The sequence below is a fragment of the Poecilia reticulata genome, linkage group LG11 (genome assembly GCF_000633615.1).
Source record: "Poecilia reticulata strain Guanapo linkage group LG11, Guppy_female_1.0+MT, whole genome shotgun sequence".
NCBI classification, from domain to species: Eukaryota; Metazoa; Chordata; class Actinopteri; order Cyprinodontiformes; family Poeciliidae; genus Poecilia; species Poecilia reticulata.
Genome location: NC_024341.1, coordinates 12,011,329 through 12,031,409, shown reverse-complemented (window position 1 = coordinate 12,031,409; position 20,081 = coordinate 12,011,329). Strand labels below are relative to the sequence as shown.

Below are 20,081 nucleotides of genomic sequence, written 5' to 3'. Positions count from 1 at the left end.
CATACATACATACATACATACATACATACATACATACATACATACATACATACATACATACATACATACATACATACATACATACATACATACATGATACTTAACCACAAAGCAATAGTTTGATGGGGATATTTAATAACAGGCTAGATTTTACAGTGTAAAAAATTTTATTGGATTTTATTTCAAAGTGAATTTTGGGGCACTTTCAGGAGCCTGAGCTACTTAAACCTAAAAGAAACATAATTTGGTATAAGAGGCAAATAAAAGTAAGCTTATTTTCATAACTTGGATGAGTATCAAGTCAAAAGTAGACTTGGATATATTTGTTAAATGCCGTGTACATTACTGGTAATTCTTATTAGTGTTGCTTGTGCGTAAAGTATATATATATTTGTGAGACTCAGTTTTTGAAGTTAGGACATTTGTTGCGCTTACACTTAAAATGACAGGGATTTCTCTCCCCCCCACCTCCCCAATATGGGTGTAATATGCTTGCCAGTCTCGTCAAAGCACATCAGGTCTCCGCTCCCTTGAGTGTTTGTGTGTTCGTGTTCATTTGTGTTTACGTCTTTTCCTCTCCACCGGCGTTAATTTCGCTTGGCTCTGACCAGATGGATTTGGCGGGGTCCGTTATGGTGAGTTTGGCCTGTGACAAGCTAGGAAATTAAGCAATTATATCCCATCGCATCAGCAAGTTAAGGAGAGGGAACATGTACCGAGTGTTTGAGGAGGGAGAATTGGCCAGAGAGGAGTGAGGCGATGAATATTGTGGAGGGAGATGAGGGAGGGAGACAGCTCGCGAGAGATGGCATTCGAGGGGGTCAGCTGGAGACCAGAGCTAAAGACAAAAGAGAGCGAGGGAGTGTGTGACAGAGGTGGAGAGGTGATTTTCTGCTCCGTCGTCTCTTTTCAGAAGGGATTAGGAGGACGGAGCTGCCGCGTGACAGGCGGAGTGGGGGATAACAGGTAGGCAGGAGCGGAGGAACGAGAGAGGAGGAGGGAGGCTAGAAATGAGAGGATGGGAACGGAGGGAGAAGAGGGTGAGGAGGCCCGGGTGAAGGCTCTTTGATGATGCTTTGTCTCGTGGAATTATGTGAGATGGAGTACAGCGGCCTCTCTGACTTTGAGGATTCAGAAGTCATGTAAATCTGTCTGCTTGATTCCTGGTGTTCCTGAAAGCATTGAAAAATGGAACGATGACTGAAATTCTTCAGTGTTTTCAGCATATCTTTACACATTTATTAGCTAAACATGAACAAAATGTTCTTGTATTTTCAATCGTAATTGATTTCTTTATACAGCACCTGCATACAAAAAAAATAAAGGCTCTCTTGTAGTGTTTTAACTTGCCCTTGATTTTTACTTTTATTACATTCTGAATGTCTTAACAGGTTTCAACTAACGTTTCTGTTCAGTCCTGGTGCCTCACCATTTGAGCATATTGTGCAGTGCATACTTACAAATAAGAGACTGTGTGACAGAACGAGGACAAAGAGAATGTCTGAGGAAAAATAAAAATATCTAGAGCAGGTGAACTATATAAGAAAATCCCACGTTTACTTTGATAGCCACTTTACATCAATCTTATCTATGCCATTATTCTTAGACATATAAATGTGAATTAAAATAGGTCAGAGAAAAACACCTGAAGGCCAGAAGATAAGTGCCAGAAGCTGAAGTCTCACTTCCTGATTTTTAAGAATGATCTTTCTGCAACTAGGCATAATGTGTTCACCAATCCAAAAATAAAAAAGTCAGGCTTTTGAGCATTCGACCAGCCAGCCATCAGTCAGGGTTGGTCAAGATGAAAGTAATCCAGTCCTAGTTACGAGCTGCTGAATTAGGCTTGCTAGGTCTCACCACAAACATCAGATTTTTATACTGTGTGCACCAGCAGTATCAATAAACCTCCCATTCAAATGGTGGCAATAAATACAAAGCAGACAAAAAAAAAAAGCAAATCAGGCGGAGAAGAAGAAGAAGAAAAACAACAATTATGCTTGTACTTCTTGATTTCCCGACTGGGACACTTTATCACTACGGGACAATAAAGGAAAAATCTGCAGTGATACGGCAATGAGAAACCAATTTCTTTTCAGTTCTTTCCTTTCTTCTCACTAGACAAATGACAAATTGCACTTTATTGCTCCGTACGAGGCTTGCATTGAAAACTATGTACACACACTGAGAGTTGTATGAACATGGGCCTGTGTCTGACAGCGACAGCTAAACACGCACATGTCTCACTCAGTCAGAGGTTGTATTTGGTGACGAATCCATTGTGTCCCTTAAACACAAACTTTCAGCTAAGTAACTCCCATATCTCAATAAATCATGACGCATAAAATAATAAAGTCGCATTGCTGATATTATGATGATGATAATAATGTCACACTGGATTTGTTTAATTCCACATTGTTACATGCCAGTGGAAAGAACAAAACCTGACATTCCCAAGGTCAAACAAAGTAGCAGCTTACTGTCAAAATGACACTCTTGGAGAAGAGGCAAGAACAAACATCATCTCAGTACTGTGCATTGTTAATTCCGTGCAAAAGCAGAGTCTGTGGCTTAGTTTTTGTGTGATCGTTTACTTTCATGTTGTGTGAAGACAGCACTTTTATGCAGAAGGGTGACAGGAGCTCAAAGAATATGATGCAATTCTTTTTTTTTGTTTTTTTGCTGGGCCATTTTCCCCCCCCACACACACACACGTGTTGTGCACAAAAATCAAGTGACACCAGAGAACAAAAAATAAAAAAACAAAAAACGGAAAGCAAGAATATTTTAGGGGCTGTCAGACAATCTTTTCGGATCGCTTCAGTCTCGGTGGTCTACACACAGTATAGCTTACATTCTTCCCCTCAAGATTTTAGAGTGGATGCACACATGTGTGCATGTGTGCGTGTGTGTGTGTGTGTGTGTGCGCGCGCGCGCGCGTGTGTGTGTGTGTGCGTGTGTGTGTGTGTCTGTGTGTGTGTGTTATTAACACATCTCGTCTTTGTCTTCGTTTTCTTCAGGCCTCTCCAGCTGCTTTGGCTAAGAGTGTTTTGGCCGAGGTTCCCAACCAAGTGGTGGATTACTACAACGCGAAAGGGATCAAGCCTAAGTGTATATCGGACTACGAGTCCTCAAGAACCTTCAGCCCCTGACGATGTACAACATGCACATGTGTATACGTAACACTTTCATATACATATATAAGTTACAGGGGTGTAACAAAACATCCATTTAATGACACAAGACCACGCAAAGCAATGCAAAAATAACGGGTTCTTAAAAAGGAAGCTTAATCCTTTTTTAGCAGTAGCTTGGGGAAGTCTAGGAATTTTTTTTGCTTTAACAATCTGCCTTCCACAAGTCAGTAAGTAATTAATTTAAAATAATTCAGTCCGGCTATGACCAGTCCATATAATGAGGTTATTATGCTTATCAAATGACCGCTGGAAATAGGCAGCAGCCTCTCCACAACCCTGCAATGATAAGTGGGGTCCAGACAAAGCATGGATGCTTGTTCATTTTTTCGGAGGGTGGAGGGGGGGTTTTAATTTCACTAAAGCAATAAATTTGTTCCTTTTTGTGCTTTTATAATGAAATAATAGTATAATTAATCCAAATTGAATACTTAAAGTATTTTAGCTTTTAAGCTGGAGATTCTAAACTGAGGTCTGTAATTCCTAAAAACTTTGAATAGTCATGCGGTTTCTTACCTTGCTGTGCATGTTGCCATGCTGGATCGCATGCGGGTCTAAAAGGTGAGGAAATTAAGCTAATTTTGTGGAACATTTGTCTCGTTATGCTTCCGAAGTGTGTTGCTTTTGATCGGCGTCTGTTTTGAATAGAGCGTGTATACTGGGATCAAGACTATGGAATTCACATTGTCCATCTGTAATAACAAGTTCTCTGTTACTTTTGAAATAACATCATTGTATAGCTGAAGCATCCTTCAGCTGATCTGAATGAATTTTCCGGTGCAGAATAAGTGCCCTTAGGTGACCAGAAAAAAACAAATTGCCAAATAAATCAGATAGTAGTGCTGCAGGAGATTTATTAGTATTATTCTTGGGATTTTGCACTGGTTGTCTGGTTAGAATGTCTCCTGGATGCCTCTATGGGGAAATGTTCCAGGTCTGTCTTACCGGGTGGAGACCTAGAGGAAGACCCAGGACACGCTGGAGGTACTATGTTTTCTGGGCTGTCCTGGAAAGCCTTAGGATTCCCACGAAGAAGCTGCCCCAAGTGGCTGTGGAGAGGGAAGTCTGGACCTCTCTGCTTTACCCTGCCCTTGGATTAAGCAGAAGATGAAGGGATGGATGGGTTGCAGCAATATACAGTATGTGTAGCAGTGAAGTGCTGCTTATGTGGCACACTTGGCATGTGGCTCCTGCAGCACCCATGCTGCTGAGTTTTTTGACATCTTTAGAAAAATCTGTGCCTGCCTGGTTTACCTGGAAATCAAATTACGTATTCTACGGAGTAAAATGCAAGAGGGAGTATTATTTACCTTAGGCAGTGCATCTTCAGGGGCCATTGAACTTTAGGGCAGTTAAGCAGTAGTGTGACTGGGGTGTTAACTTTATCTCTATGATGAACCTGTGAAACAAACCCCAACTTTGCCATCAGCTCTGGCACACAGTTAGCCTAATATGCTCACGATGCTTCAGGAAATTGTTCAGATCTCATGTCTCACTGTTCCTGTGTTCTTTTGAGTACCTGAACGCTTTGTGATAAATAATTTAAAAAGCTATAGATGCTTTTTCGTTGGTTTTGTAACCAGTGTCGCCGGCAAGCCTGACAAACGGTCTCCGTGATTGTTCACCGCATCAGTTCATCTCAAAAACGACTTACTTTCCTACTTTAAAGTTGCAGTCTCAAGCATAAATAGCAGCTCTTGGTCAATGTACAGGGCCCATGACAATAGCTCGGTTTTTCTTGACAAGACAAAAGTCACAAAATGATACAAACTGGATAGCACTTTCCATCCCTGGCTTCACTTCTGTGTGAAATATGTCATGTTTCGGTTTTGCTGGGGTCCCAGATGCAAAGACGAGGACAGATGGAGTTTAGTAAATAAAGGATTTTGATAACACAACTCAGGAGACAAGAACAGACTGCCTGCAGCAAGCTGAAGACAGTAGAAGATCTGACAATGGACCAAATTAAACCAAGGAGTATTTGTGGCACAGGGGTGAAACCACTGAACACAAGAACTACAGATATAAACATACGTAAATGACTAAAAACACTCTTGCATCAACCATAATTACTAAGCTAAAGTCAAAGTCTGACTGATTGTGAAAGTAAAGTGTTTTAATCCTGTGGGATTTCATAACCAGATCTTGTTACACCCCTGATAAGTTATATAAAATACATCCAAATATTGTACAATATATACATGTCTGAAAGCACAAGGAGACATAAGCAAATACATATACACATCAATACAACATACAGTAGTCTAGCTGAGAGAATTAGCTTGTTATGGTAAAGCAATTTGAACTACTCCATTGATGACTATTGCATGTTTGGCCACAATGGCATCACTTGGGAAATTATTGCTATATACTGTATATTGAAAATGTATTTGTAGAAATATTAACAGTCTTCGGAACCGGCATGCATAGTCTGACCATATCCCACTGAAATAAATGACACTTCTACCTTATTTAGATAACTAGCAAGTACACAATGCTAAAAGTTCCCCAATATTTGAGGGGGGAAAGCCTGAACATGAGTCTGCAAACTCCCTCCCCTCTCCGCAAATGCCTAGAATTAGCATTGCAAATGTTATTTGTGGGACTGGTGGCATTCGATTTAGTGTACTGCATGAATGCATGCATAATTCAGCTCCTACTAATATCCAATCTCGAGTAGCCGCTTGCTAGTTATGAAATAAAGTATCTCTGTCATTTGTGTGAAGCAGTGGGGTAATCTCGGGCATTTGGGGTTCTTTTTTTTACAGATTTGCTTGTGATTTTGCTAAATGGAAAATGAATAACTAATGGATAATTGTAACAATTTCTTAATAACCTTCTTACATTGTAAAGCGTTTCAGGATGGTAGAAAAGCGTGTGTGGTAGAGTCTAATTTGTAAGCTGGAAATTGTTTCTTTTTTCTGTATCCTGCATGTTGATAATAATAAAGATGATTTGGGTTTCTCACTTTACGTTATCTTTTTTTGTTAGTGTGTCTGTTTGTATAAGATAGAGAGAGAGAAAGGATTTGTTACTATGATAGAAATCTAAATCTTTTTAGAGAGTCGCACATATTTGTTTTCTTGATACCCCTGGAAAATCTAGTGCAACAGACTGACTTCAGAAATTACCAAATTGGTAAATAAATTCAGTCCTTGTCTAATTTATTTTGATTATATTACAGCTGTTCTGTGAAAACCTTCGAAACGTATTCAAGAAATTGTCGAACGTAACAGCACATTAAGGACCAAGACCACAGACAGATCAGGGACAAACGTGTTGTGACATTAGAATGGATTTAGGTTAAAAAACAGTATCCTAATCTTTGATCGTCACTCGAGCAATATTCATCCCAAAATAAAAGTGTGATAGAAGTGTCGCACAACCATAATCATACCGAGACATGACCGTCCACCTAAACTGGCAGGTCGGCCAGGGGGAAAATTGATCAGAGAAACAGTCAAGAGGCTCATGGTTACTCAGAGGCAACAGTGGGAGAATCTGCTGAGAGGCCAAATATTATTTGTGCGTTCCACAAATCTAACTTTTATTGAAGAGTGCTGAGAAAAAAAAAAAACTTCTGTTCAATGCAAGCCATATGAAGTCTAGCTTGCTCCAAATTACGTTGGGTATAAAGTACGTACTCAGATTTCTACTTGTGAAAATGTACTTGTGTAGTTGATTTTGGTTTGTGTTTATTCAATTGCCCAAATCAGTAATTGTATAAGCTCAAGGACAGAGCTGTAGGTTAAACCTCACATCTGAGGTATGTGTGCTTTGTTATAAAAGTAAATGCTGATAAAACCTTTTGCAATAAATTATTAAGCATTTCACTGTAAAAAAAAATAAAAAATCTCAAGGCATTGTGATGTGTCAACACAAAACAAACTGTAAAAAATGCTTGGTTCTAAAAACAATTTATGTACAATGACTTCTTAGTAAATAATCTGGAACTTTGAGAGTGATGTGAGTGTCAATCAACATTGACACTCACATCTACACTTTGTACACATTTCCTTTGCTATAATTAACACTGCCAACACAACTGACACCTTTCCAGACGACATATTCATTCACTAGCTCCCACGCAGATAATACATATGCAAGAATAAATTATTGCACCAATCTCCACACAGATAATTAGGGGGAACTAAACTTAGTCTGTCATTTGGGTACACTCTATGAATGTCTCATTCTGTGAAAAGGCCAATTAGTATTCAACAGAAGACCACTCGACATCTATTTCTTATTCAGAGAATAGCCTGGAAACAGTAATGATGACCTAAGAGCGTATAAGTTAATCTATTTCAAACCAGTTGCAAATGGTCAATTCTATTTTTCAACTTTTATTTGACTTTAACACTAGTGTCAACATAGGATTATTGAAAATAACACAAAAGAAAGAAGAATACCTATATCCAAAGTACAACATAATAACGAGATGTAAAAATAAAATTATGTGAAACTAAAGCTGCATATTGTTAGCATCAATGTTTATTATATTTTTGGATTCAGAAGTAAGCGATAAAGATTTAAACCGCTGTTGTGCATTTCTAATGTGATACGGAACCTTTTGCATTGACCGCAGTGCCGCGGAACTATTTTGCTAACGTACCGGAAATGCTAGGGGTGACATTAGGTTAGTGGACGAAGACGAAAGCATGTGTTTTCATGTTTAAACCGATAGCATAACTTAATTTACTTTTACTGGTGTCAGATTTATGAATGAATGCGAAGAATGAAGATGCTGGCAAAGTTGGGCTGTCGGCTTCTTCTCCAGCGGGGAGCACAGCTAATTTCTCCTCGGGCAGCTGCTGAAAGGTAAAGATGCTAACTGGCTAATTGTGCTAAGAACTCATCCCTGATTGCTTTGAAGGCGAGTCTATTTATGGTGAAAACACAGAAAATTTTTTACATTAACATTTAATATAGTATTGGGATTGTAAGATATGTCAATGTTTGGGGCTGGGATACTGAAATATGTTTTCAGCCATATCGCCAGTTATTGTAACATAAAACTGAACACTTATTCTGTCAGAAATTACTAGCTATAACATACAGCTATAATAGCAGAGCTATAAACACTCATTAGTCCTATGATGCCGTTGATTTAAGAACTATATAATTAAAAATGAAATAAATATTAAATAATTAATCACATAAATATACTCACTCATGAAATAAAAACAAACGAAATTAATGTTTAATTATTTCGTGGGGGTTATTTATTTGATAGGGGAATTTATTAATAACAGTATTTAAGCTGCTGCCCCAGTTTCCAGAAGAATTAATAATGTATTTTGAAATTAATCCCTCTGCTTAATTCCGGACGGATTTGAACCATAAAATATAACCATAATTCAACCAAAAGGAGTGCTGTGAGCAGTTTTTACATTTAAGAATCCAACTTCCAGGGCTATGTTCGGGTTTTACATGCCTTGATTTAGTTCCCAAGCACATTAAAAGCCTCAAACAGCACATCTCTGTAATCAGATTGAAGGACTTGCCTCCAGATTTTTAGACGGATAATCTAAAAAGTCTTTATATTATGGAAAGCCTTTGCTTGAAAAATGTTTCTGATGTCAATGTTTGCACAGTTGTTTTATTACTGAATATAAACAATTTTTCCCCAACAACATTGTTGTTGGGGAAAAATATCTGTGTGCACAGTTATTGGGCAAGCACTATTATGTAGACTTATTCTGAATTAGATAATAATGAACATACAACTCAAACTGTACAAATAAACATTTCTGCTATTTCAAAAAGAGTCAGTGACCAATTTTGATGCTTTTCTTTTCAACACCCAACCTGAGCTGTTCATTCCCGGAGTCTGTTAGTTTTCTGATTAGCTTATGATCAGCTTGTAGAGTAACTATGGCCACCAGTTTGCACAGCAAACTGTTTTCCTTCACTGTAAATATCATGTTTAAGAAAAATCTCAGGTTCTCAATGGGGTTAGGAGACAACGAAGTGGTATAAAATGACAAAAAACTAACTTCAGAGGAAGTCAGGTTGGCATTTGGAAAGATAAAACTAACCCGTTTAATACAGTAAAAATTGAAAAAAGGCAGGTGATTTTGAAAAAGAAAAAAAGTACAATCATTTTTACTATTAATTTTTATATAAATTTTACTAAAAAGGAAAGGAGTAACATAGTACCAGTTTTGGACTTAAATATATGTATAAAGTGCCAAAAATAAAGCTCTTACTTAAAAAAAAATGGCAATAGACAAAAGCAATCTGTTAAAATATAGGTGTGTGTTTTGTATAAATCTGACTCCGGCCACACAGTTAGCGGAGAGGACTCAAATAGCTCAGCAGTAATGACTCATGTCATTAATGTCATTAAAGTTCATCTTTTTGGTGACAAACTGTGCTGACACACTTACTCACACTAAACTCTGAAAAGCTAAACCTGTTTTGCAATCCATCTTGGATGCTTGTATTTGTGTAATGAGCTCAGAAAGACTGCATATACATTTTTTTTTGTGCCCATGACTTATTCATACGGTTTAGTGAGATAAAATTGCTTCTAATGCAGCTTTCTGATCAGCATTTTTAAAAGCCTTCTTATAGAAAACCAGCCCGAAAAAGCTGTGAAAGACTTCTATAATGCTACTCTCCTCCCACCTCCCCACTATTTGTTGCTAATCAGCGGATAAATGGCAACAGAAATTGTGTTTACATAATTCTCCCCTAATGAAGTCAAAGAAAATGTGAATAGCGAGATACAAAAACAAATCAACACTGTAATCAGTTATAAACTTATTATTCAGTAGAAATCTTTCTCTACTCACCTCCTCTGCATATTGAATGTTGCACCTAAGGGCTTTCTGATTCTTTGTCTTTTTTTTGGGGGGGGGGTGTTTCTTTTCTTTTCAAGACTTGCTTTAAGACACCCTCGGGTTGAATTACCTCGCTGAAATCACTGCGCATGTAAAAGCAGGTTAAAAGCAAATGTGGTCCTGGAGGACCGGTGTTTCAGATACTTTAGAAGTTTCTCTCCAAATTGAAATGAATGGGCCATTATCAGGCTCCTGCAGAAGTTTATGACAAAAATGAGGAGATAATTCAGCCAGTTCAATTAGTTGTGCCGCAGAAGGGACACCTACCCAGCCCAGAGCCCTGGAACTGTCCACCTCCAGTCGTCTAATGAGATTTGTTGCTTTAAATGTTTTTTTTTTTTCCAAGCGTCTCGAAAATGCTCAGACACTAAAGACGTGTTGGGATGAGAAAACCGTCCTAAGACTTAATGAGTTAGGGCTGTACTCAGAAGATATCAGTTGTTTTTTGTTTTCATTTACTGGCTTTACTTGAGCAAAGAATGTTTTCGATCTGAAGCAATGTAAGTTGTATGTTTAAATATGAGGGAAGTTTGGATGGTACTTGTGTAACTTAATGGCATAATCTATAGTTTTCTGGATAATCAATTTGTCTGTGATATTAGGTCATCCTCACAAGCTTTTAATAGATATTTTAACTGGTCTCTCCACCAATTAAATCACAATGACAGCTGGAAATTAGTTGCTAGAAGTTAGTCTCCCGGTGGTGGTTATCTTCTATGATGTGTTCCTGTTTCTATGGCAGCAAAATTCCAGGAATCTTCTAAGTTAGAAAATGAACAGGCATTTACAGGGATAAACCTGGAGTTTGAAATGTTGAACATTGGCTCAACTTTAAATTGGTTACAAATAGTACAGCGTTTTTTTGGCAGAACTACCAGATTTCATGGAAGTATGCACATAGCACACCGCTTCCCACAGGGGTACTGAGGCCACACCCTCCAGATGCACTGTGTATCCTTCCATTACATGCACAGATGATTTCTAGTACCTTGGGGTATTGAGGCTGCTTTTATTACGGAGGATGTTGATGAGGCCCAGGAAGAGGTTGGTGTCTGAAAGTGTCTGGCAAAAATGTAGAAAGCAATCTTGAGAGGTCTGAAGAATGATTGTTGTTTGGTTTGTGTGTCAAATTGAACGTTTTTTTTTTTTTTTTTAAAGGGAGCAGCGAGATTTTTTTCATTTCAAACCCTGATTTAAATGTATGAGTCTGGTTTGGAATATTTTACTCAATATCTACGTTTCTGTTCTTGGGGCAAATTTTAATATTCAATTAAATTTTTAAAGTTCTGTCATTTCAAATCTGTTTTTTTTTATTTCATTAATTTTGCTTGGATGTCTACCAGTGATCATTTTGTATTTTAAAAATAAAATGGTATAATCTTCATTAGGGATGCTTTAGGACAGTGTTTCCCAGTGGTACACTGCCTTGTATGTTTTAGATTCGCTCATGCTTCAGCACGCCTGATTTTAGTCAATGACTGATTTGTTGAGCTGTAATAATCTGAAATGGAAGCAGTGATTTATTATTATTTATTTCAGTATATTGCAACTTGCCTCTTGTTAGGGGCAGCTTAAATCCCTACAGACCCCACACATCCTGGACACTAACTGTTTAGACTACTTCTCCCCACAGTCTCTCTCTGATGGACACAACAAACACCAGGAAGCCACTTTAATCATCTACTCAGCTCTAAAACAAGAAAAGTGTATTTGCACTATTTTTCACAAGATATTTGGCGTGCATATTGATGTATATTCGTTTTTATCTTCCAACTCCTCGAAAGTTCATATATTTATGTTCATTGTCAGGTATCATGTGAAATTCCTTGTTTATGCACAAAATCTTGTGAATTAAAGCAGATTCAGAATCTTTCTTTTCTTTCCTTCAGCCCCGTCCAGCTGTTGGGTTGCGTCAGGACTTTAAAGAAAACGACGTGGTTTGAAGAGCACCTCACAGAGGACAACCAGACGTACTTGAGAAACCTCATGGCAGAGGAATACAGAAAACAGACAGCCGCAAAGCTCAACCCTCTCAGAGACGAGCCCTGGCCGCGACAGGACTGGACAGAAGGTAGGAGCCGTGATCGGTCAGCGCTCCGTTTATCAGGACCGCCGTTCCCATCGGCTGTCCTCACCAGCTTTTCATCTGTCCTCTCCGCAGGAAGTCGCCGAGTTGGGTTAGTCGCTGTCAAGTTGGGGATGGCTCCTATCTGGACTACTACAGGAGAAAGACATGTAGTCACGCTGTTGCAGGTAGTTAAAAAACACCCCACTTTTTATGTCTGCTTTGCATCAAAATAAGCGTGAATTCTTGTCATCTAAAGGGAAATGAGCAACGGTGGGAAAAAAAAAAGAAACAAAACCAATTTTCTTTGAAAGAATGACTGGCTTTACTGACACTAAAAACGGAAAATATAACAATGAAAGCATCTCTTCATGCTCTGTTTGATTGTTCCACAGTCTGCCTTTGTGAAAGGTGTTTCTGATAATGTTTAAACGGCAGCGCAGGCAGCCTGCTCATTGGGCACACCGTGTTCCACCAGCACTTATTAAAGTAGATTGGAAAGATCGTATCAGGATCGTCCTGCTCAACTTTAAAAGCATTGAAATGTTAGAGTTTACAAAGCGGCTTAAACATGTACAGCATGTTAGGTTGCAGTGGGTAGTAACATATAGAATATGTGCATGTATAGGCTTACCGTACAGTAAGTACATATGTATTTTATATAAGGCGTACGTACAGTACACTTCAAGTATAATACTGAGAAAATACCTTAAAATATGATTGCAAAGTGGACAAATTAAATAAGCAAGATATGAATATTTTATCTTGGTGAATTCAAAATCTACCTATTTTTTCGTCTTTTGTTCCAGTTGAAAGAAAATGCCCATTCAGTTTGTACAAGTAATTCACTTTCCCGCTGCAACATTTGGGGTTTATGTAAAATACGTTACAATTTTTAGTTTGTGTTCGTGATTTGAAAGTATCGCCACATGTTTTTTTTATCAGGGCGTTAAAAAAATGCCTCTCTTTAAATCTGTTTATTGAAGCGCTTCAAGATTTTTCTTGAAAGATGCTATATAATTAGCTGTACCTACATACTCGCTTTGCTTACTTAATTACATATTTTGGATTAGAGGCTCATTTTAACTTGTTAAAAAAAAAAAAATCTGTTTTTATTGCATCATGTAACGCATTGCATACGGAGGCACATGTGTGTCGTGATTTGATGTCGTCCGTTTAGATTAAACCAATTGCTGGGAGAGCAAATTAACCCTGTGGATGAATATTAACGCTTTACAACAGGGACTTCTGTCTAATTGCTCAGCTATTTATGTCCACTGCTCACAAGGACCAGGCTGAGCAGCAGTGCAAACTGCAATCAGGCAGGTGTTTAATCAGACGCTTTGCTGACATTGTCTTCCTGAGTTTTCTTGCAATATTGTCTCCCAGGTGCAAGATTGCCACGTAATAAAGTGTCTCCCCAAAGAAGAGTTTGATGGACACAGTGCTGCTCTTGTAGTAGGAGGGAAGAACGTGTCACCGTTCCATGTAAGTGTTGAAATTGTCAGAATCGCAGCATTTTATGTGCTGCTTAGAGAATTGTGTGCAAAATGGAATGGAGTACTTTTATTGAGGCTTTCTTTTGGTTCTGTTCATAAGACATTTGTTGTTGCTCTTGTTCTTGGCAACACACTGATGTGATATATTTGTTTATTTTTTCTCTTCAAAAAGACACAACAGCACGTTTTTGAAATCCAGCAGCTTATTCATCTGTCTCCTGAAATTCTCTAAAGGACTCGGTTTGCAACGCGATAACGAATGCGACTCCTGGAATTCCTGAATTACCATACTTTTGTTTAAGGCTTCTTCTCGTCGCTTCTGTTTAATCCCCGCTTTACGCATCTTTATTAGTCTTTCCCCACAGAGCTGATTTGGCGCCATCCCAAAATAAAAGACGAGCTTCTGCTTCGCAATCTGCCCGTTTTAGTTTCCCTCCGGAGTCGCTGCTCCTTCGTGAAGGCATCTCAGCAACACCAGATATTCTGCTGGTGACTGCAAAACCACAGAATTCCTGAGGCGCTCCTGGCCTCTGAGCGAATGAAGACGCAGGAAATTATTGTTGCATTCGACCTTAGCGTAGTGTACATCTATCGACCGTTTTATGAGGTATATTGGTGTAATTGCTTGTTACCACAAAGTTAATCTGTCAGTCACATGGACGGAGCGCAATAGCTTTAGGCATCTGGACCTGATGAAGATGACAAGTTGAAGTATTAGTAAGGTGTACCTAATAAAGTGGCCAGTGAGTGGATCTTAACTTTCATTCTCTTAACTATGTCAAGCTTCAATTTTCATTTAAGCCTGTTTAAAGTCAATCTAGTCGCTGATTATAACTAACTTCATGTTAAACTTGTTGGAGTCCAATTACTTCTGTCCCAGTTAAAATAAAAAAGTTGCTTTAGTACTGAAATATTTTTAATTTCAATTCCAAGAATTCCTTAAAAAAAGCATTTCAAAACCAGATAACCTGAATGACTGAATACTGTTTTTTGGTACCATTTTTCTCACATTGCAAACATACACAGCATATCCATCCTCTGTCCCGTGCACGAATGGAGGACGTGTTAAAAAATTAGTTTTTCATAGCCAATGTGTGTGTACGGTAAGAAATTAATTGTTGGGAGATGGAAATACAGCGGTACAAGTTTGAATAAACGAAGGTGCAATTTATTCATTGCGGCTCGACGGATGCCTGATGGATCAGTGTCAGGGCTTCAGTGGGGAGGCTTTCAAACCCTCCTCACAGCAGAAATCACTCCTCAGTCAGCGTCAGCTGGAGGGAGCAGCTTTGGCAGACTGATTTCCAGTTAACAGAAGGGAAGAGGGAGAGTTCTGGAGTGATTGGAGGCGCTGAGTTTGAGAGCGAGGGGAGCGAAAGCAAATGTCAGAGAGACTCTCGCTGCCAAGACTGCTTGCGTCTGCATGCAAGCGTGTCTCTTTGGCTCCCATACAGACGTAACAGGATGATGGTATATTTTAAAAGTCCAACTGTTGCTGCTCACTGCTTCCTACTTCTCCTGCCGCTTTCCATCAATCTCGATTTTTTCTTCTTCTTCCCATCACAATGATCGGCAGAGGTCAGAGGAACAAATGGAGATGTTCAGGAATGCAGGAGTTCCCCCTAAGCAGAAAGTCACCATCTTTAAAGTGTCTGACAATGCGATCATTAAACCAGGTATGGGTAGGAATTTGCTCCTGCTTTTATACACTCAGCTGGAATTCTGGATATTAACTCCTTTATTTTGTCTCGTTCGTGTAAAGGCACTCCTCTGTATGCAGCACATTTCCGTCCGGGCCAATATGTAGACGTCACAGCTAAATCGTGAGTTTGGTTTTTGTTTTTTGTTGGGGGTTTTTGTTGCTCTCTTTCCCAGTTCTTGCCAATTAATTTGTTTAAGCAAATTTCACTTTACATACAAATTTAAATCTGTTGTCTAATTAGCGTTCTTCACTGAACCAACTAATCTACTTAAATCCTTTGGAATGCCTTGAAAGAGTATGCATACCTAACAAGATGTGTGTGTAATTTGGAGAGAAAAGAGAATAATGAAAATCTGAAGGGTGCGGTGTGCATTTATATCCAACCCCTGTGATTTAGTTGTTTTTAGAAAACCTCTCTGTTGCAATTACAGCTATCAGTTTTTTGTCTATTCTTTGAGGAGTTGCTGAAGCTCAGTCAGACTGGATGGAGAGTTTTAATTTTCTATTTGGATTTAGGTCTGGACTTTGACTAGGCCATTCTAACATGGATAGGCTTTCCTAAGGCACTGTAACTGCGGTTCCATATTGTGTGTGTATTGGTTAATTTCTTGTGTATTTTGGTAGCATCGGTAAAGGTTTCCAAGGTGTGATGAAGCGATGGGGATTCAAAGGTCAGCCAGCCAGCCACGGTCAAACCAAAACTCACCGCAGACCAGGAGCTTCCGGACCAGGAGGGGTAAGATATGAACTCACACGCACACAGACACACACACACACACAAAGGCACAAGCGGTTTGCTTCTCTTTATCTGTTACTTTAAGCATTTGTGTTATTCATCTGCGTCTAGGATCCAGCCAAAGTTTTCAAAGGGAAGAAGATGCCTGGCAGGATGGGCAACACGTACATCACGGCGCACGGACTGAAGGTGAGCGCCAATCCAAGCGCGGGAGATTTCTGCCTTCAGCCTGTTTGTTCTTCACTCCTTAATTAATCCAATCTTGTCCAATCTGCTTTTTTTCACATTCCCACCTTCCAGGTTTGGAGGGTGAATACCAAGTATAACGTGCTGTACGTTCACGGCACCGTCCCCGGTCACCGGAACTGCGTCCTGAAGGTAAAACAAAACAATATCTCACACACACACCCACACACGCATGCACACAAAGTGGAGTGTGAAGTCAGCGGTCAGCTCCAGCATGTTTAGAAATTTGACTGCGACGGGTGACCTTGCACCTGTGAAACACCGTCACATCTGCAAGATGGTGCGATTTATCTTCATTGACAGTGTGCCGGGTCAGCAGCATGCATGCGTGTGTGTGCATGTGTGTGTGTTGGTGCACGCGTATTTATTTCTCATGGGACAGGAAATGGAAGCGTGTAGCCTAACGATGTTAGTAATACCCTCAGCATCCATCTCCCTACCCTGCGTGTTGTGCTCGCCTCATCAGTGTGGGAGTGTTGCATTTACCTGGACTCTTGTTTGATCTGGAGACAAGTAATAATGAATACAAATGCTCTTTGAATTTTACACACACACACAGTTGTGTTTTCATCACTTGTGGGGACTTCACATTGACTTCCATTAATTTCTGCAGCCTAACCCTTACCGTAATCCTAACTATCACATACATGAACCTTACCTTAACCTTTACCCTAAACCTAACCATCACAGACCTAACCACTAACACAAAAACAACAATTTCCCTCATGGGGACCAAGACAATGTCCCCACAAGGAGCAATGGTCCCCGAAATCCCACATTGTAGACAGAAATAGGTTCCCGTAAAGACATGAAAACCTGGTATACACACACACACACACCCACCCTTTAGATTGCAACACCCCAAAGGCTACAGGTTAATAATAAATACATGTTAGTTGTTTTTGTGTTGTTCTTATGAACCTTAATGCCCAAATGCAAATGAGGATTATGTCTGAGTTATTGATTGCGTTTAGCACTACAGCTAACTGCTAAGATTTTTTTTTCTGCATCCTTATTATTTGAACATCTAATTAGCAACTCACTTAAGCCGGTAGTTTCTACACTTTGTCAGGGTCTCTTTGATGTGTAGCCAAGGGAAAATTAAAGTGATTTATGTGGGAAAACTAAAGGTTTATCCATCACATCTTCTGGATATGATGGATGAGCATTTAGGCACTTTAAAGGAAGGTTTTCCATTGCAGTCCCCCTCCTGCACTACCCCCTTCCCCCCACCCCACACACACTTGTTTCCTAGTTTATCATGCAGATCACCATCTAATGGTTATTTGCATTGTTATTGCATGAATTTAAAGCAGTGTGCAGACACTGCAATGTGATCCCGGGTCCTTGAGCTGCTTCGTGTGTTTGGAATACAATAAATTGCACAGAATATCCAGTGGAAGCTTTAAAATTAGCCTCAATCGGTGGCAGTTTCTCCATCATTGTCATTAACTAAGGTTTCATTCATGGCCTCGCGCGTTACGTGACTGGGCACTATCTCCCCACTCGAACAGAACGGCTTCAAGCGCAGGTCCTCCTCCTTCCTCTGTGCTCATTCATTTTCCACGTCCCCTCGCTGGCAGGTGGAGTGTTTGTCATTGTTAGAATCCACTAAACAATGTAGCCTGAGGAGCAGCAGCCGCAGAAATTCACAATAATGCCTCCCCCCTTTCTGTTATTGTCACATTCAGCTATTTTTTTTTCTTTCTTCAATTTAAAACTTGACAGATTACATAAGAAAAAAAAACTACTTTTGTTGCTTGAAAAATGCAGAGGATTTCTAATTGAATCAAGAAACGGGACTGTGTTTCACTTAGCTCTCGACGTGCAGAGAATAAAAGTTAAAGTAAGAGAGACGAAAATATATAATTGCAAAAGTAAAATTGTTTTTTTCTAAATCGCATTTTCCAAGTAACAAGTTGCTGCTCCTTCGTTCGCTCGTCTCACATCCCGATCCGTATAAAATCGGAGTTATCTGATCTGCTGGGAGCATTTTGCTGAGTGTTAGTCGGTAGCTCCGACTTCTCTGTGTTTTTGTTTTTTAATGGTATTTAGTCATTGAGTTGTGGAGCATCTACAGTTCATGTCATGCTTAGGGCAGAAAGCTTCCCTTCTTAGATACAAATTTCATTTACACCAAACTTTGAGATTCAGCTCAAGATAAAACACCAGTGTGTGTGTGGCTGTGACTCTTGCTGCACTTCTCAGCACTGATTTTGTCAGTTTGTCAGTGCATCTTTAAATATCGACTTGTGATGCTGAATCTCTTTGGCTTGTTAAAACTGAAATTTTCTGTTGCATTTTAACCTCTCATGCCAAGCTATGGTGAGTTTATATGGAGTAGATGAATAATACAATAAGATTGACGCTATTAGTTTGTATACCTGGGACTACAGGAACATTTCAGTCATTTTGGTGTTGTTTTTTTTTTTTTTTAAATCTTTCTAACTTTGTCCACACACTTACATTAAACTCCAAATGGAAGCACAAAGAGCTGCTTAAGTGGAAAGGAAAACAAGAGCTGCCACTGTTTAGTCCAGCCTTTTGGATTTGGATGTCGTTAACGTCAATCATATCACCCCCTACTGTTACACCATATGTATTACAGTCCGTTTTTGACTGGAAGCAAACAGACTGGTTGCAGAATGTTTCCTCTCCAAAAAAAACTGATGGAAAAAATTTTGATTTATAAAATAAATATATGACATAGTAGCCAGTGCTTTAAAAGCTGAGATGTGTGTCGGCGCATCTCAGCTTTACAAGCCTTTCACTTGATAACAAGCAATTATTTTGAAGACATTTACAATTCAAAGCACGTTTTGCATTTCCACGGCTTCCATTATGGATACAGCAGATGGTACATCAGCAGTCGTGCGAAGTTGAGTTTTTGTCTAAGACTCTTAATACTAATCATTTAAAAATGCCCGAGTGGAATCTTGAGATTGGTTTGGGACTTCCCCAGTTTATTTATTGTGAACAGAAAAAAAAGAATAGCTTGTCATCTTTTCTTACTTCAGCACTTCTTAGCGAGCCTTTCGGCAAATTTTTAATGAATTTGTTTGAGTATGATGCCTGCCTCGACCTTTTTATGCCATTATGATGCAAATGTGCTTCTCTGAGTAATAAACTCCTGTTAATTTGAAATTTTATTTTCTGCCGCTCAGTATGTTTCCATTAGATTTTTGTTCTTCTAGTTAAGTGTGTGCGTTTGCGTTGCAGGTGAGAGACACTGTACTCCCAACTAGACGCTCTACTCTGCTCAACCCGCCTTTCCCTACCTACTTTGCCGAAGAGGAAGTCGACCTGGACGAAGATCTGTACGATGACAACCTGTTCGTTCACACGGAGCCGTCCGTAACACTGACCTGACCTGTTTGTAACTGTGTGTTTTAATGCTTTAATAAAGAATCACCCCTGGATCTGCCTCGTTGTTTCTGGGCGAGCGTAAAAAAAAAAAACAAAAGAAAACAAAAGAAGAAAGTAACGGCGGCAAAGCCGGTGTGTTTGATCAAAAAATGATTTTTAGTGTCCCTCTCCACCCTGAAACCATGGTAACTGTAGGAGTGATGATGTCACTAGAGGATCCCCAAGCAGAGAGAGAGAGAAAGAAGGGAAAGACAATGAAGCAAAACAAAGAGGGAGCCGGATGTGTTGGAGAAATGTGTAATATCTATGCGCGGTGGAGAGGAGACGAGAGGGCAGGGGAGCAGCTGAGCCGAACACAATAAGAGGAAAAAGTGAGTGGAGTGCAGACAAGAAGAAGGACGAGCTGTCATGGAAGAGGAGGGCAG

General features: G+C 39.4%; 2 protein-coding genes across 2 annotated transcripts in view; both read left to right on the top strand.

Annotated features, from left to right (window-relative positions):
• The window catches only part of cpne4b (copine IVb), a 37,364-nt gene extending 31,198 nt beyond the window's left edge, over positions 1–6,166 (top strand). Inside the window, exon 16 of the mRNA XM_008421793.2 lies at positions 3,021–6,166. Coding sequence (XP_008420015.1) covers positions 3,021–3,152 — 132 coding nt within the window. The 3' untranslated portion in view covers positions 3,153–6,166. The remainder of the gene's footprint in view (positions 1–3,020) is intronic.
• Positions 6,167–7,789: 1,623 nt separating this feature from the next.
• mrpl3 (mitochondrial ribosomal protein L3) lies at positions 7,790–19,709 on the top strand. Its single transcript, XM_008421790.2, has 10 exons — positions 7,790–8,015; positions 11,932–12,113; positions 12,204–12,295; positions 13,497–13,595; positions 15,183–15,282; positions 15,369–15,429; positions 15,933–16,044; positions 16,156–16,233; positions 16,345–16,422; positions 19,510–19,709. Exons 1-10 carry the CDS (start codon positions 7,924–7,926, stop codon positions 19,657–19,659), a joined length of 1,044 nt encoding a protein of 347 aa, XP_008420012.1. The 5' UTR covers positions 7,790–7,923; the 3' UTR covers positions 19,660–19,709.
• The last annotated feature ends 372 nt before the right edge of the window (positions 19,710–20,081 follow it).

Bases quoted from the DNA above. Each gene is read 5' to 3' on its own strand.
- mrpl3 (XM_008421790.2), top strand. From the start codon at position 7,924: ATGCGAAGAATGAAGATGCTGGCAAAGTTGGGCTGTCGGCTTCTTCTC. The intron at 8,016-11,931 runs GTAAAGATGCTA...TCTTTCCTTCAG, and splicing joins CCTCGGGCAGCTGCTGAAAG to CCCCGTCCAGCTGTTGGGTT. The intron at 15,283-15,368 runs GTATGGGTAGGA...GTTCGTGTAAAG, and splicing joins CAATGCGATCATTAAACCAG to GCACTCCTCTGTATGCAGCA.